Source organism: Nymphaea colorata, unplaced genomic scaffold, assembly GCF_008831285.2.
Source record: "Nymphaea colorata isolate Beijing-Zhang1983 unplaced genomic scaffold, ASM883128v2 scaffold0265, whole genome shotgun sequence".
Classification (NCBI taxonomy): Eukaryota; Viridiplantae; Streptophyta; class Magnoliopsida; order Nymphaeales; family Nymphaeaceae; genus Nymphaea; species Nymphaea colorata.
Genome location: NW_022204771.1, coordinates 35,458 through 51,899, shown reverse-complemented (window position 1 = coordinate 51,899; position 16,442 = coordinate 35,458). Strand labels below are relative to the sequence as shown.

At 38.8% G+C, this 16,442-nt stretch overlaps 1 protein-coding gene across 1 annotated transcript; it reads left to right on the top strand.

Annotated features, from left to right (window-relative positions):
• The first annotated feature begins 303 nt into the window (after window positions 1-303).
• On the top strand, window positions 304-1,813 carry LOC116268411 (uncharacterized). The gene is given in 3 exon segments (XM_031650064.1): window positions 304-645; window positions 648-1,460; window positions 1,463-1,813. Coding segments are annotated over 3 exon segments (1,506 nt in total).
• The last annotated feature ends 14,629 nt before the right edge of the window (window positions 1,814-16,442 follow it).

Here is a 16,442-nt window from a genome sequence, read left to right as displayed (position 1 = left end):
CCCAACCCCAACCCAACCCCAACCCCAACCCCAACCCCAACCCCAACCCAACCCCAACCCCAACCCCAACCCCAACCCCTATCACATCATAAAATAGGGTAATTCGATGAAAAACCCCCAAAATAAAAATAAATTACAAATTTCACCAAAATAGCTTATCGCAACTTATATTAAATCCCTATGCTCTTTCTCCATATCAATTAAAACCCATCACTCCAATACATCCAAACGATGATTTATCTACCATTGATTTTAGTTCATATCTTCCCGATTAATTTATAAACTATTACGTCAATCAATAAAATGGCACATGTGATGACCACTTCCACCGGTATGCCTGTGGACGACAACCAAAACTCTGTAACTGCTGGCGAATGGGGCCCCCTCGTCATTTCCGACTTCCATTTGATTGATAAGCTCGCACACTTCGATCGTGAGCGCATCCCCGAACGCGTCGTACACGCCAAGGGAGCAGGCGCACACGGGTATTTCGAAGTCACCAACGACGTCTCCAAGTATACCAAGGCCAAAGTCTTCGATACCATCGGCAAAAGAACACCCGTCTTCCTCAGATTCTCAACTGTTGCCGGAGAGAGGGGAGCAGCCGATACCGAAAGAGACCCAAGAGGTAAATTACTCATCATTAAGGATTCGCCATCAAGTTCTACACTGAGGAGGGCAACTGGGACATGACCGGCAACAACACCCCCGTCTTCTTCATAAGGGATCCCATCAAGTTCCCCGACTTCATCCACTCACAGAAGAAGGACCCAAGGACTAACCTCAGAAGCGCTGTTTCCGCTTGGGATTTCTGGGGTCTCTCTCCCGAGAGCACTCACCAGGTGAGCATCCTTTTCAGCGACAGAGGAACCCCCGACGGCTTCAGACACATGAACGGCTACTCATCCCACACCTTTAGGTGGGTCAACAAGAGCGGAGAAGCCTTCTGGGTTAAGCTTCACTTCAAGACTCTTTCAGGAATCAAGAACTTGTCTGCAAAACAGGCCAATGACCTTCAAGTCGACCCTGACTACGCCACTAGAGACCTTGTCAACCACCTCGATGCAGGAAAGACTGCAGAGTGGCAGCTCAGCGTTCAGGTCATCCCTGAAAGAGATGGTTTCAATTACAAGTGGAACATCTTCGATGTGACCAAGGTTGTCCCTCACGGAGATTACCCTCTTATTCCAGTCGGAAAGCTCGTCCTCAATAAGAATCCCGACAACTACTTTGCTGAGACCGAACAATCTGCCTTCTCACCAGGCCACCTCGTGCCCGGCATGGAGCCATCCCTCGATAAGATGCTCCAGGGAAGACTTTTCTCCTATCCCGATACCCACAGACACAGATTGGGAACCAACTATGACCAAATCCCCATCAACTGCCCCTACAGATCCAAGGTTAGAAACGGACAGCGCGATGGACCCATGAGAGTCGACAAAAACGGAGGTAATTATTGATTAATTTAGGTTCTGAGCCAAACTATGAGCCCAATTCCTTCGGTCCCAACCGTGGAAACCTCTTCAACTTCAACCTTGAAGCCAGATACAGCCCATACAGAGTGACTGGTTTGGTTGCCAGGCACAAGCCCAACCATCCCAACTGCGACTTCGCCCAGCCTGGAACCCTTTTCCGCAAGATCTTCTGCGCCAATGTGAAGAAGAACACCATTGAGAACATTGCCGGACACATGAGGGAAGTTCCTCGTGATATTGCTGAGAGAGCCGTCAAGAACTTCTTCAAGGCAGACCCAGAATTCGGAGAGAACATTGCCAAGATACTCGGCTTCCCCGGCATCAAGTCGAGATTATGATCACCAAATCAACCAATCGCATATCAGACATTATTAAATCAAAATGAATATCAGTATGCCACGGGAGGCTGAAAGTATGAAACGAATTAATGCTCCACGATTACTCCGTTTCTGCTCCTGTCCAACCTTTTTAGGACCGCCATGAGGTCGTGCATGGAAAGATGAAGCCCTGATTCGCTTAAGAACTTCTTCAGCTATTGGTAATTGATGAATCCTGTATGTTCCCTGTTGATGAGATTAAATAGATACTTAGATTAGTGAGTCCTGAACTCTTTCCTAATCTTCAGGATGCTTAGTTAGCTCTTGACGCTCAGCTCAAGTATGCTAAGAATGAGTTCCTCAACGTTTTGTCCGAACTTGGCTAGGTTTCTATTAGTAACTTCCTTCTCTTCCGCCCTTATCATTTAGCAAAACTAGGCAAAGGTGAGCCAAGGCTCTTCTGATTGACCGTATCTCTCGATGATAAGCTCGAATTCTCTTGGAGTGAGCTGGAGACCACCCCCTATGTTGATGTAATACTCATATAGATCTTATGCGCTGGCTACTCCTCTGTGGCTGCGATCGATTGACTTGAACAGTCCGAGATAGTCGATCTTATGCTGAGCCACTTTCACTTTCAATTCTTACAACTCACGAGCAGCTGGCAAGAAAATCTCGATGAATTTAAGAAGAAGCTCTTTAGGGGATGAATTCCGAGTCTACTCTTTTGGTTGGTAGAGGAAATAATTTTCAGAAGGCTGGAATCGTTGCGAAGGCGGTTCAGGCTTATCTTCTATGAAATGAGGCTATTCCTTTCTTTATTTCCTTGGATTGTGCTGTGGAATATTAGTATCTCTGTGTCTTAATCCTTGGTTTGGGTAATTATGACTCTTTTTCCGACTTTCTTTGAGTTGTAGATTTTGGACTAATTCTTCATAGAGTTCCTATTTATATGACTTTTAATTGAAGTTGTGCTATTCAAAAGACTATTTGAGGGGAGATTTTGATTTGGGCTCGTTGTAGCTGGATTAATTCATTTTTTTGGCATGCTTTGCGTGTTTTTTGTGAGGTTTGATGAATTTTTATAAGGATTAAAGAGGAAATGACCCATTTTTAATCCCTAGCCTTCTACTAAGATATAGGAAATGGCTATCTTCGACACTTACGAAGGCTTTCATGAAGTTTCTAAGCTCCAAACTGGTTATCCTCGTATCGTCATTTTCACAATGGCTCGGTTGTCTATCTCCTGCCCTCTTGATCGAAAGCAGCACTTTTCTTAGTCTTTCCTTTGATATCTTCAGCAGGCTATCCCCCTTCTGCACTTCTAATTTCCTCATCAACGATAATTGCTCAATCAGCAGCATCAGAAAACCAGTGACTGCAGCCTCATGAACCCCATATTTTTCAAGTTTGTGATATCTTTTTAGGTGCATATTAGTGATTTCCCTGACCACAGCCGAGTTGAACGGATAAATGACTTCCAAAAAGTCAGTATACTGCCATGATTTCTTTCCAGGTTAATACTCAATTATCACCTTGACTTCATCTTCCGTTGCGATTTCCTTGTTCTCCTACAAGAAATTAAGCAAATGTTCTTTCTTGATGACATTACCATTCTTGGAGATATACTTAAAAAGTGGGAGTGGACTGAAGAGAGGATGTGAGGTGATGACTTCTCTGATGCACTGCTGCACTTGCTATCCTTTGGAGACGGTTAGGAAGAGGACTGAAAGCATCTCGTAGATTTGGACGTGGTCTTATTTGCTCATATATTCGTTATTTTATAATAATGGATAATTATAACAAAAATATCAGTACTTTGAAAGAGCACGGTTCACCCTTGTAATGTAGCCACTCAAATTCACCTTATCCTTTATCTTCTACCTTTATTCTTGGGTCTGCCTGCCCATCTCTGTTGCCAGATTCTCCATCTATTTGAATCTTTCCTTTGTTTAGTTTACCTTGCTTGAAAGGACTGTATTAGAACGATTCCGATGGTTTTATGCGTTGGATGATGATGGCCTTGTGAAGGATTTGCCATTCATAGTGGTGGTTGCTTTAAGCTGGTCGCCAGTCATTTGAAGGAAATGCAGTTTTTTGTGGATCTAAATTTAAAGCTCGTTTAGATGCTCTTTTTGGGCTTACACTTACTTCATTTTTAGCTTGTAATCGTTTAGAATGTTGTTATTGAATGCTTAGAAACTTGCCTTTTACTTTTCAATCATTTATCTCAAAGATTTAAGCTCCTATCTTTCCAAATTTAAAGCTTATCTTTTCCTGTAAATCTATAACTAGCTTTAAGCAAGGTCGTTAGCTAGCTGTTGCTTCTGCAGAGCCATGTTTCTTTTCGATTAAAGTTAATTTTTCTTGATTTAATTCTATTTTTAGTATAAGCTTCTCCTCTAAAGTTGGATTTTTTATTCTTCTCTTCTTTTGTATTGTGAAAACTGGAACTCTTATGATTAAAGATTCTTTTGCCTTTGCTACAAATGAAACTTTAGCTATTAAAGCCTCTGTTTTTATGATTGCAATTCGCGTTCTTTCGTTTTGAACTATAAGTTTTATTGATTCATATGGAAGGTATTTTGATTTTTCAAGATATTTTCCTAAAACTTCGAAAGGGATTTTAACTTCTCAATTTCCATTTAGTAAGCTTCACTTTTCTTTCTAAGCTCCCAATCATGAAGCTCCTTCAATCTTTCAGTGCTTTAGTTCATTAATTGTTCCCATTTGCGTCGCTCCTCTGCCAATTTTTGTTAAAATTACTTCGTTAAAGTGGTCCTTGTCTTTTTGTGGTCTTCTACTTAATTTTTCAATCGTTACTGATTGAGATTCAGCTGTCTTTCGTATGATTACTTTATTTATTTTACTTCATTTTGGAACTGTTTTTTTAACTCAGTTGCGTCTTCTCTTATGGTTACGATCTTCTCTTTTTATATGATTCGTTATTTCACTTTTCCGTCATCAGGTTTGCTCTTAACTTCATTCAAGTCGATTTGGCTCTTCCCTTTCACCTACTTATTAGAGAGCATATCTAGGTTTGTATGCTATGGGCTCGGACTTGGAGTTTTTCTTCCAAAATTGTTAAACTGGGGCTCTTCGTCCCAGATGGAAGTTTGGTCCTTTGCTAAATTCTCTCGTGATTATTTTTTCCTAAGAGGAGGTTTCATCATATTCCTTGTTGACCTTTCAACAACGGGAGCCTCATCCTTAGGATCCCCTCTAAGGGTGATCAGATTATCGAATTATAAGTTATTTTGCCTGCCAGTGAAGCCCGTAAAACCGCTCTTATAGCTCCTTCCATCTTCGCTTCCACGGTCATCCATGATAGATGGATGCTTGTTGAGTGGAAACTTGGGGGATTGAAAATGCTGATCGATATCGATATTGGGGGTGCTCCATTTTTATTTTTCGGTTCTCTTGAAGTCCATGGTGTTGCTGGGAGGGTCAAGGTAGGCGCTACTGTAAGGCTGCACCACTTCTTTCTCTTTCTTTTTCACGCTTCTCTTTTCCTACTTGCTTAGCAGGTCATCCAACAGATCATCAAACTCATCTTTTTTTGCAGATTTGCGTGACATTTGATCGGCATTCAAATTCCCCTTACTGCATAGTTTCATTTTTACTTCGTTGCCGGATATGATTGTTTTTTCGAATAGATTGGAGTGGATCCGAGGCCAAAGTCATCATCAAAAAAATTCATGAATGATAACGAATTTTATTTTATAACTTGCGATGCTGCAGTTAATAATTAAATCAATTCAATTGATGGAGGATAGTCTTTAACTACCCGACGATACCTAGTGCATCAACCTGCAAAACCTGCTCTCGCCTTAACCGATGATCAAGGATTCGAGAGAAAACACACCCCCGCATAGTCTAGCCTACTCTAATTGTAAACTTCGGATGACTTAGCTACATGCGTCAAGGATAAAATGGGAGAAATGCATATGAGGTCCCCTTTGGCGTTCGAAAGTAATGCTCAGATCGGAGAATATTCGCCGACAAGGACTGGATATATCAAGATCAATAATGAAAATCATCCAATCAATAGTCAAAAAACTGTGTCAAATAGTCCCCAGAGAATAGAACCGGAAAAAATAGATTCAGATCGCTCGAGGAATCGAGTCAGACCACAGAAAAGAAACAAGGAAGATTTTGAGAAAAAAGTTGAGCCAAATCAAAAAAATAACAGAAATAAAAGCCCTTCGATTGGTCTCAAAAACGCAGCAGAAAATTAACAGAAAAGGCAAATTGATACCAAATAATCAGAATTGCAAAGGGATGAAAGTAGGAAGACAATCGCAAAGGGTGAAGTAGGAAAATTATCAGCAAGAGTAAAAGAACTTTAGCAAGCATTACACATCGAAACTGTGATATCATAGGAGCTCAGGACAAAGCTTTCAGTCACTAATAAGCTATTATAATCTAAGCTAAAAGATAATGGAGTCGATTTCTTCCTAGACTTAAAAAACTCAAGCAGAGACCTACGCAACATAGACGTCTTTATCGAAATGAACACCCTCCAAAAATCACTGACTTAGAAAACCATCATAATCGATCGCCAAAAGGGACAGATAAGGTAAGCCAATCTAGAAATCGAACGATTGAAGCAGAAGAAACAGCTTTAGAAGAGTCCAACAAGGAAACTCAATGAATAGATTGAAAAACTTATCGAGTAAAAATAGTCATGATTAACTATATTGATGAGCAAAAGGCTACCCTAAAGAGGAAAATCGACTATATTGCATAGCTGGAGAGTGAGATAAATAGAATGGGAGATAAGTAAAGCCACTATACTGACATCGAAAGACCAAAGATGATTGCTCAGCTCAGTGACCTTAAATCCTAAAATAGGAAACTCAATGAAGAGCTTGAAGCTGTCAGAATGGAAATGAATCTAATTGAAATCAACTCTAAATAAGAAATAGATGCTCTTCTCCATAAAAACTAGCAAATTGAAAAGACACTACTGCAACAGTAACAAGAACTTCAAAGACTCAAAAAATCAACACCACACCAAAACAAAGAGTTTAAAGAGTATTCGATCCAAAAAAATGATGAATAAAGATAGATTCTGATCAAATAGCTAGACCTCTTGAAGGAATAGCGCGACCATTATCTAAACTAATACCGAAAGCGAACGCAATAAAGTGCTAAGCTTTACGCTCTCTAATTAAAAATCTCGGCCTTATAGCACAGCAGGCAAACTAACTGATTTTCTTTGATTTAGAATTATATTTACTTATATAATTTAGAATTCGTATATTCTTTTCGAAAAATGAGCACAACCTACTACAACCAGAAGTGGTAATCCGCCATCTCGAAGCTTCTCGAAAACATCGAGGAGGAAAACTTTCCCCTCGAGGAAAATAGGGAGATAAGGGCGTAAGGATTGCATGATTTAGTTAACCTACAAACGAAATGACTATGAGTGGTTCCAATACTACGGGGCTCTCTATTTGCGATACCTCTAGATATACCGCGACCTTGAAGATTCCTTCGACCAAATGGTCCACCCCCAAAAAAGAATCCTCATGAGATAGATGCTCGACAATGTGATCGTCCGCATGTGTGAAGTCAAACAGAACGTCATTAGGTATAGCACCCATACTTCTAACCCCCAAACCGACTACATCAATCTGGATGACATCCTCATCGATCTGAAACTTACACCCAAGGCTCTGTCAATTCCATTACCTCAATATTTCAATGACCCCACACCGAGAGACGAAATCGTCAAGGGCATTCAAAAGGAACTTGGAGTCACTGAATAGACTGAAGTTGTTGCCGATACCGTCACTCTTGATACCAACCTTGAAACTGCCATCAGAATCATCCAAAAATTGGAAAGAGGAAGACAGGGCATCATGAGAGGCCTTTCCTTTGGAAAAATGAGAAATAAAACTAAAGATAGATCCCACGAAGCCAATAACGAAGAAGACCAGAGGACCATCGTCATCCAAAAGTATTGGAGAGCCTTCCTAGCTAGAAAATAGCTTAGCAAGATGAGAGAAGAGGAACTCAAATTTTTAGGAATAAGGAAGGATCCCATTTCTAAAAGTTTGCTAGAAGCTGCTGAAAAGCAGAGGCAACATCTTAAAGTAGTCCAAAGAAGCAGATAATAAACTTACCTCGGCTAGAGAGAAGGATTGATCACACAGATAAAGAAGACTGAAGAGCCAAGCATTAAGCAAAAGATGTTGGATTAGAGAAGAAAATGGATGAAAAAGTTCTTATAAATGCATGAGTTTAGCAATGTCCCCAACAAAGCTGCAGACTTCTATAAGGATAAAGAGGAAGAGGCTGTTGAAAAATAAGCTCCGAAGCCTAAGAACGATAAACCCAAATAAACCAAAGATAACGGTAAGGGAAACAAGAAAAATGAAGTTGAAAAGTTCATTGATGAGCATATCGCAATCGGACCGACCTAAACTGTTGTCAAAATGGAAGAAAATATCAAAAAATACACTGATACATGGGGAAATCGTGACTAAACTGAAGTCTCAGAGGAGATTTATGACAGTTAGTTGGCAAAGGATGAGCTAAGGCCTGGAATCGAAGAGGAACTCGAGAGAATGGTTGACGATATCATCAACTTGGAACTTGATGGAATGAGAGTTAAGTATGGCATCAAAAAGAAAAGATAAAAGAAACCCAGAAGAGTCAAAAAAGCTGTTAAAAAAATCAAGATTCCTCAAGGCCTTGGAAAAAAGAGTCCAAAGGAACTTTTGGAATAACTTTACGAGAAGAACATCGCCAAGATTCTCACTCCAGCCAAGCTTAGAGACTTTATCGGAGAGCATAACACTGTTACCCATCTTATTGAAAAGACTTCAGAATACTTGCCTGACCCATCTATATGTCAAGTAAGAAATTTGGTTGCTGAGTATATCGGCATTCCTTTGGGAAGCACAGCTGCAAAGGAACGCTTAGAGAAATGGTCTTGGTTCTTGTTTTATGGAGCTATGGGAACCGGAAAAACATTAGCTATCAGAGCTCTTCAGCAATAAACAAATGCTATTATCTTTGACTTGACGCCTGATTATGTCAAGTAAAGATATTCAGAAAAATCTGAACTGGTCAAGCTGATCTGGTCAGTCATCATATGCGCTAAGGAATACCAGCCAGCCATTATTATGATTGATGATTTTTAGACCATCTTCAGTGGAGTAAAGCAAAAAAAGAAAGACGGTGCTTCTGTCTTTGGGCCAAAGATGAAGAAGATCATTGCAGATCTCAAAAAGAATAAACTGTGGACTAAAAATGACCGAATTGCTGTGATTGCATGCACAAACAAGCCTTACGATGCTGCCCTCAAGTAATGCAAAAAGCTATTCGATAAAAAGATCTATTTCCCTTTCCCGAACTATGCCACAAGGAAGCAGATCATTAGATATTTTATCGAAGAAAAGGTTGGTCAGCAGGTAAACGAATTCCCTTATGAAACCTTTGCACACATCAGTGAAGGATTCACCGTCGGAAGCGTACATTTTCATTTATTTAGTTCAAGCAATGCATTGAAAGAGTTTTAACTCCTCTTCGAATCCAACGTATGAGTGATGAGCCCTTGAGAATGAGCTAGTTCATCAATCCTTTGTCCAATTCGATCTGTGTATTCTCTGGAGAATACGATAAGATCAGAAAGTTCACAGATGAAGTGATTGGCCTCAAGGATAAAAAATAAGATAAAAAAGCAGCAAACCCAGATGACAAGAAGAAGCCTGAAAAGAAGCCATAAAAGAAGTGATAATGATGATATATCTTTTACCCATAATAGATAACAATCAGTGCCCCATCCATTTGAAGACTTTGTAAAAACCATAGCACATTAATCCTCCTGCCATTCCCGAATAAAATAATTCCTTTCTTTTCATTACTAAATAAATAGACGAGTACGGTTTCCACCCAAGACAACTGAAGTTGCAAAGCCTGATAAAAAAGAGTTAAACCCATCTTCTTTGGCTCTGACATGCTCGATCATGCATTCGAATAAAACAAATACTCCACCAAATGATGCAAAGCCTTTAGCTGTGCCTTTCATCTTTCTCCAATCTTTCCTTAGTACAATCGCAGTTGATCTTCTCACTTTTCCAATCTCTATCTATCTCATTTCAAAAGCGTTCATAAACATAGCCATCACGAATCCCATGGCTCCACCGATAACATACGAAAAGCCTGCTTTTCCTAGGCAATTTCCTTCGAGTGCTCCAAGAGGTGTAGATTCTATGTGGTGGTTATGTTACTATAAGGATTTTAGATAATGCCTAACTCCTCCATGATTTACTATAATTATAATCTGAATTAAAGCAAGTAATTTTTGCAAAATTATACCTTATTAAGATCATCATTTTATAGATTTGAGCTCTGTTATAACGTAACGATTATCGTGAGCGTATTTGAAGTCCACTGGATTATTGATTGGGTGATGAAGAGATTTGTAATCTCTGGTTGTGTAGGGTATTTCTTGATGACTTCGTTTTTATTGGTTTCTCAATTGCTATTTCTACCTGATTTGGGTCAATAGAACTTGCTTCAGGTCTTACTTTTCACGGATTTGCTTGTTCTTGAATGATTATAGCATGTTGCTGTGGTAGTTGTAGTGCTATTTCAAGCTTGAAGCATACATGTTGTCCAATTTTTGGATCTTTTCCTCGTTGTGAGTCACTTTGAATGAACTATTTCTCCGAAAAGTTTCGGGATTGCTTGGCATGGAAGATTCTCTGGCCCTCATCGCGTTCTCAATCTAGTAGTAATACTGAGTAAATCATGATTGTACCTGTTTTGTTGGATTGGAATAGACCTGTGGCCTTGAAAGACTTCCCAAGCTTTCACTTCTCGGGAACCCGCCTGCATTATATCTATTTTTGTAGAACTATTTTTCATGTTGTTGCATGTTGAGTTCCATGAATTTCTTTTGATCTTTGATGAATCTATCTTACTGTGCTTCCATTTTGTACTTATTGTTAAATTGTTTAATTTTTTCCTTTTATAAGGAGTCAAATTTGCCGGTATGACGGATCAGCTTGCCCTATTCTTCCAAATTCCGATGCCTTTAATATTGCCTTTTCAGATTTTTATAGTCCATTTGAGCTTGAAGGTCGCTTGATAGGTTATTCCTTTGCTGCTCGCGAGCAATTTGGCATACGTATCAAACTCTTTCAGTGATCGTTCTTTCTCCATGATGTTAGGATTCACATTTTCGAATTTGCTTGTGCTTTTTGCATCATTGCTGAGCCCTTTGACGAGGTGTAGGGATACTGATTGAGTTGTGTATGGTTCTCATAATAATTTCTATATTAGCGGACTATACTGTAAGAGCTTCTGCTGCAATGATTTGAGTTATGTTCCTGAGGTGGCTACTCCAGTCGGCAATACGAATTTCCCTTCGTCTTCATTGGCTTTCGAACGCATTTGGATAATAAAATTAAAATACAAGTTATTCATATTGAATGACCTATAAATATAACTAACCAAAATGATTATTTAAAACTTGCCCGACGGCCTTTGCCGAAGATGGCCAAAATCATCTGACATTTGCTGGTATTTTTTGTAAGAGAATTAATAATATAAATAAATTTTAATTGGCTTTAATAAAAAAAGTATGTACTAAAAGCCGAAGTAAACACCCTACAAAACGCAAGAGTACAAAAGTCTCGACCACTCAAAACAGAACATAATCAAGAAGATCTAAACCGTTTTTGTATTCTATTGCGGAAAAGGATCCAAATATAACTATACGGAATTGCAATAAAAATACTTCATGGAAATGGCAACATAACTTTTCATACTGGCTGGTCGCGAAGATCAATTTAGCAGACAATCCAAAAAATGGGTCTCGGTAGCAACACTCTACTACACGAAAGGTAAAGTGATGATATTAAGGTCGAAAAAAAGCATTAACTCATACCTAATTTCTTGAACTTTTGCCAGGATTAGCAAAGGAAATCTTTTTGGATTACAGTAGCCCACGAAAGACTATTTAATTTTAATTGAGTAGGAAAGAGCAATGAAAAATCTTTGGTCTTATTGGAAACGCTCTATCTTCACATAACTGACGAAGAGCTTTAAAGAAGAGGCATAAAATCAGAGTAAATTCAAGAAGACACCAAATAATTCCTCCTAAAATTAAGAGATTCACTGACAAAGCTCTACAAAGTAATTTTAGGTGACTTAGGTTTACTTTGAATATGAGACAAATTTGGGAATAAAGGAGAAAGATTACCAAACCAAATCATTTGATTGCTATTTATAGTTGATGAAGGACTTTTAAGTCTACCCGAAACTCATCAGTGCCTCCCAACTTTATTCATCTACAATTAGGTCCTAAACGAACGCTAGCACAACCACCTTACCTTGATATCTCCATCTCTTTACACAAGAACAGCCTATGCAAATTGGGATAAATGTTCACCTTGAGTCGCTTCGTATAGTCACTGATATTGGTCAGCCATATCTCTGTCAGCAAGTTGAAGAGAGTCGAAGGAGAAGAGCTCTATTATAACCAAATCAACATGTCCCAGAAAGAGTTGGTCAAGCTTTTGTTGGAGTATATGGAAACTATGAGATCAGTCAAAGAAAAATATTGCAAATTTTCAAGATAAAGATTCTCGCTAATCGTGTATGAAGAGTATTCTGATTATGTCAGCAAACAAAAAGATAAGAAAGCTTAAATCCAGTCCACAGAAGGGAGGCAACAACCTAAACGAATCAAAACGTTCATTTTATGATATATTAAATAAAATCGGCATTTGATGATTATCTCTTCTTTGAATTCCCTATATCATCAATACCAAACCCAAAGACAATAACTTTATTGTTGTATTTGAATATTTATAACTTCTATATGCAGCTAAACAAAACCACCAGTCAGGCCCGCACCATCAATCAACAATAATAGGAGATGCAAAAGACAGGCATCCAGTCAATCGAACCTTTTTCAACTATGGTGAAAAAGTACAGGCCTTCCTAAAGTTCCATTCACACCACTCATTCATAATGTCTTGGAGATGTTTGAGTCATAATATACATAACTACTTCACGATCGAAAAGCCAAAGCCATCATACAGTTCAGCTAGGAAAGACCGCAAGGATTCTTTTATTAGGAAGTCTAAGGCCTGACCAAAATTTTTGAATATGCTCGGTCCGACCTCGAAAAAGGAGTATAGGAAATGGTGCCCGCGCTTCAAAAGGTTTTGGAAGTGGATTGCGTTGATCCAAGCTCTATGTTTAATCGAAACGCTGGCTCTGATTAGCTTCGATATCTGAGGCTTGTTCCTTCATTCTTGACATCTTGGAGTAAAAATCTATTTATTTAGGCCATTTTTAAGATACCAACAGTGGGTCAAGCGTCTTCTCACATGTAGTCTCTAAGATAGTCAATTGTTGATTATTTAAAAAGATTGCTTAGAGGCAAATCCCATAGATTTTGAGCAGATAGGAAGTCATTGAAACACTGGAGTTGAGACTGCATCACCTGTGGTTCTTTGATGAGTGAAGGAACGAAGCAGTTGAGAGTTATCCATGAATCAAAAGTTCTTGAAACTTTGGTATAATTGCTTTATGATTACCGCAATCAAGGAAGGATCCTATATTCTCTACTTTAACTGATGAGTTCATGATGATGTATGCAAAACTGGCGGAATAGCTGTGCAAAAAAGGAGTGCTTCATCTTGTGATGGAAATCATGCTGGTTGGAGGTGATTTTAGGTCAGGATTTATTCGAACTGGGTTTGAAATCTTTTGGTCCGCCATCGAAGGAGTAGGAGTGTAGTGCTTAGTCGCCCTCAATAATCAAAATTACATCACAGGGCTTCAGAAGTTGCTGATAAGAGTCATCAAGGAAGGGTATAAGCTAGAGGATAAATGCTTAAGGAACTAAATCGTCATCTTTATCAACTATCTCCTGTCGATTCCTGAGACAATTCCATTATTCTTAGCCAAGAGAGAAGCCGAAAATGGCAAGCAGGAGCCTTCTTTTCTCTAAATTCTCTTCAACTATGCAACTATTGATGAAGCAGCCTTCTTTTAATCCAAAAATAGAACAGCTGATCGAAAAGTGTTATTTGGCACTAATGCTGAAGATCTTTAGTTAAAAAGCTTTCTGGTCTGGCTTGCTTAGCGCCATTTAATCTCGAGATGATAATGTGATCATACTTGCGAAGACTACTCACTTCATCAGATATTTGCTTCTTTACATTGACTCAGCTAACACTTCATACGCAGTTACGAGGTGGTCCGGGCCTCAGCTAAGAGAGCTGCAAGGGCATGCACTCTCTGTACTTTCGAATGTTATTCTTCACATGAAAGATGATTTCTAAGAAAAAAAGGGAATCTTTTGCCTCACCAAATTCCTGTCAAATTCAAATGATATGGAACGTCGGTAGAAATGTCTTAAAGCATTCTCAAATGCATCTCTATTTGAGGAGTCCTACAAGATCAAGATAAGTGAAGAGGGCGTCATTGATTATCTTCTTTAGTTTTTGCAAGGCTAAGAGAATCCAATCGAGATAAAATAGCTTTGCCTCACTATAATTGCTAATCTCTGCAACGGATGCAAAAAGAACAAAAAGCTTTTCAGGTAAAAGAATGGAGTTGACATCTAATCACTTATCTTAAAGATCCAAACATCGCTTCATCGAATCGGTATGTCTGCTTGGACTTGCTTTGCTGAATGCCTTGTGGAACGGTATTTTGGGAAGCAGAAGATCAGAGTAAAGGTTTTTAAGTGCGCAAGGATTGTTTGATTTGCTATAATTCATCTAAGCTTGTGACTACGTTCATAGGAAGATGGCTTTGTCTTGCTTGTCCTACCTTACTGAAAATTCCAAAGCCATAAAAGAATTCCTTTAATGGAACAGCGAAAAGTCGATGATCAATGCCACCCAGCTGATGATCAAGCTGTATAGTGAAGAAGATGAAAAGTATGGAGTCAGATATGAGCAAGGAGTGGTTATCAACAAGTTAAAGCCACTTGTGCCAGAACTGGTCAAAAAGAACTTGCCATAGCCTGCTTACCTGAAGGATCTAACAGAAGCCGGCACTTAGACATATCTAGTCAATCGTATCCGTGAGGAAGTGGAGCAATACGATATCAGACTGATCGTCTTTTCCATTCTTTACAGAGTAGGCTTCGCCAGGAACGACTTGAATGCCTACGAGCAGCAAAAATTGGAGGTAATTCAGATGTATCCTCACTTCAAGATGGGCGAAATTTGGGGCGACATTAAGAAGCAGCTCGAGCAGGAAAGCATCACCCCAACCGAAGACGACAAGCATTGGATGGAAACATCTATCGAAGAGTTCGAAGAACAGATGAACAATTGCATCAATACTCAAGAACTCATCATGAAATAATTCAACAAAAACCAGGAGACAGAGTTAAACAAGTTCTACCAAGTGATAAAACACAACAAGCAAATAAAATGATCAAAAATAACTTATCATTCATATCATTTTGATGCTCATAATCCCAAACATGCAAAAAAGAGTTAAATAAATCTACTTTATTTATATTTAAATTGTTAATTCATATTATATGAGAGCTGATTCAGATAATGAGCCTGGTGGAGAAAATCCAAATCACAATCCCGAGTCTAATTTTAGCAATCACTAGCAATTCATAAAGAGGAGGCTAGATATGATGTACCAATGCCCGCCGAATGACGAAGTTGCTGAGATTCACAAGGCTGCCACTGCATTCGGCTACAATCCTACTTTCGAAAAGGGAGAAAAGATCACCATATGTCCTTGCTGTGAATTGCCAATCAACACTATCCAGCTTCCGATGACAATCTCCACAACTCCAGTCACCAGCCACAATGGTCGGCTTTAATTTTTTGTCTTGGATTCCGGAGCATCAATGTTTTTCACCTTCATTAAGATGGCAATCTACTACTTGGTTCTTCTCTTCTTCATCTCCAACCTCTATCCAGCCCATATCAGCTACTTCACCGACGAATATTGCAAGATTTATCATGAATAATGCGGCAACTCTTGGTTTATTCACTTTTCCCCAGTAAAGTTTAGCAAGACCAATTATGAGTATAATTTTGCTATCATGAACATACTCAACATCATTATGGTCGGCGCCTCCATCATTTTCTTTGTTTATTTGAGAAAATATCAATACGATATCTATGGGATGCTTGACCTTCATAATGAAACACAAGATGATTTTACAATTTTGGTCAAAAATATACCTTTGGAACTTAGCAAGACATAGTAAGGAGAAATGTTAGTTATGAGTAATAACTTAAGAATCTTTTTTAAGCAAAAATCAACATATTCTTAAACCAAATTAAAGAAGAAGGAAGTTCTAAGTATAGCCTTGAGCATAAAAGCTTCAAAAGACTTATCAATGAAGCCAATATTAACCTGAAGAGCAAAATATTGTGAAATCTATATCTTTATGCTTTGATTTGAAAGAATTATAGTAGCTATTTGAGCAGAGATAAAAATTAATGAGGAGCATTTGTCAAAAGGAAAATAAAAGAAATAAGATGGCTCTCAGACAGTTGGAGAGCTTTCAATCCCAGATAAAATAGCATAAATCAATACAAAGTATTTATAACTATGCAAACAATTCTCCCAAAATAGATCAACAGAATTCAACAAGGCCCACTTTACAGGCAAAGCGTTCGTTTCCTTTTAA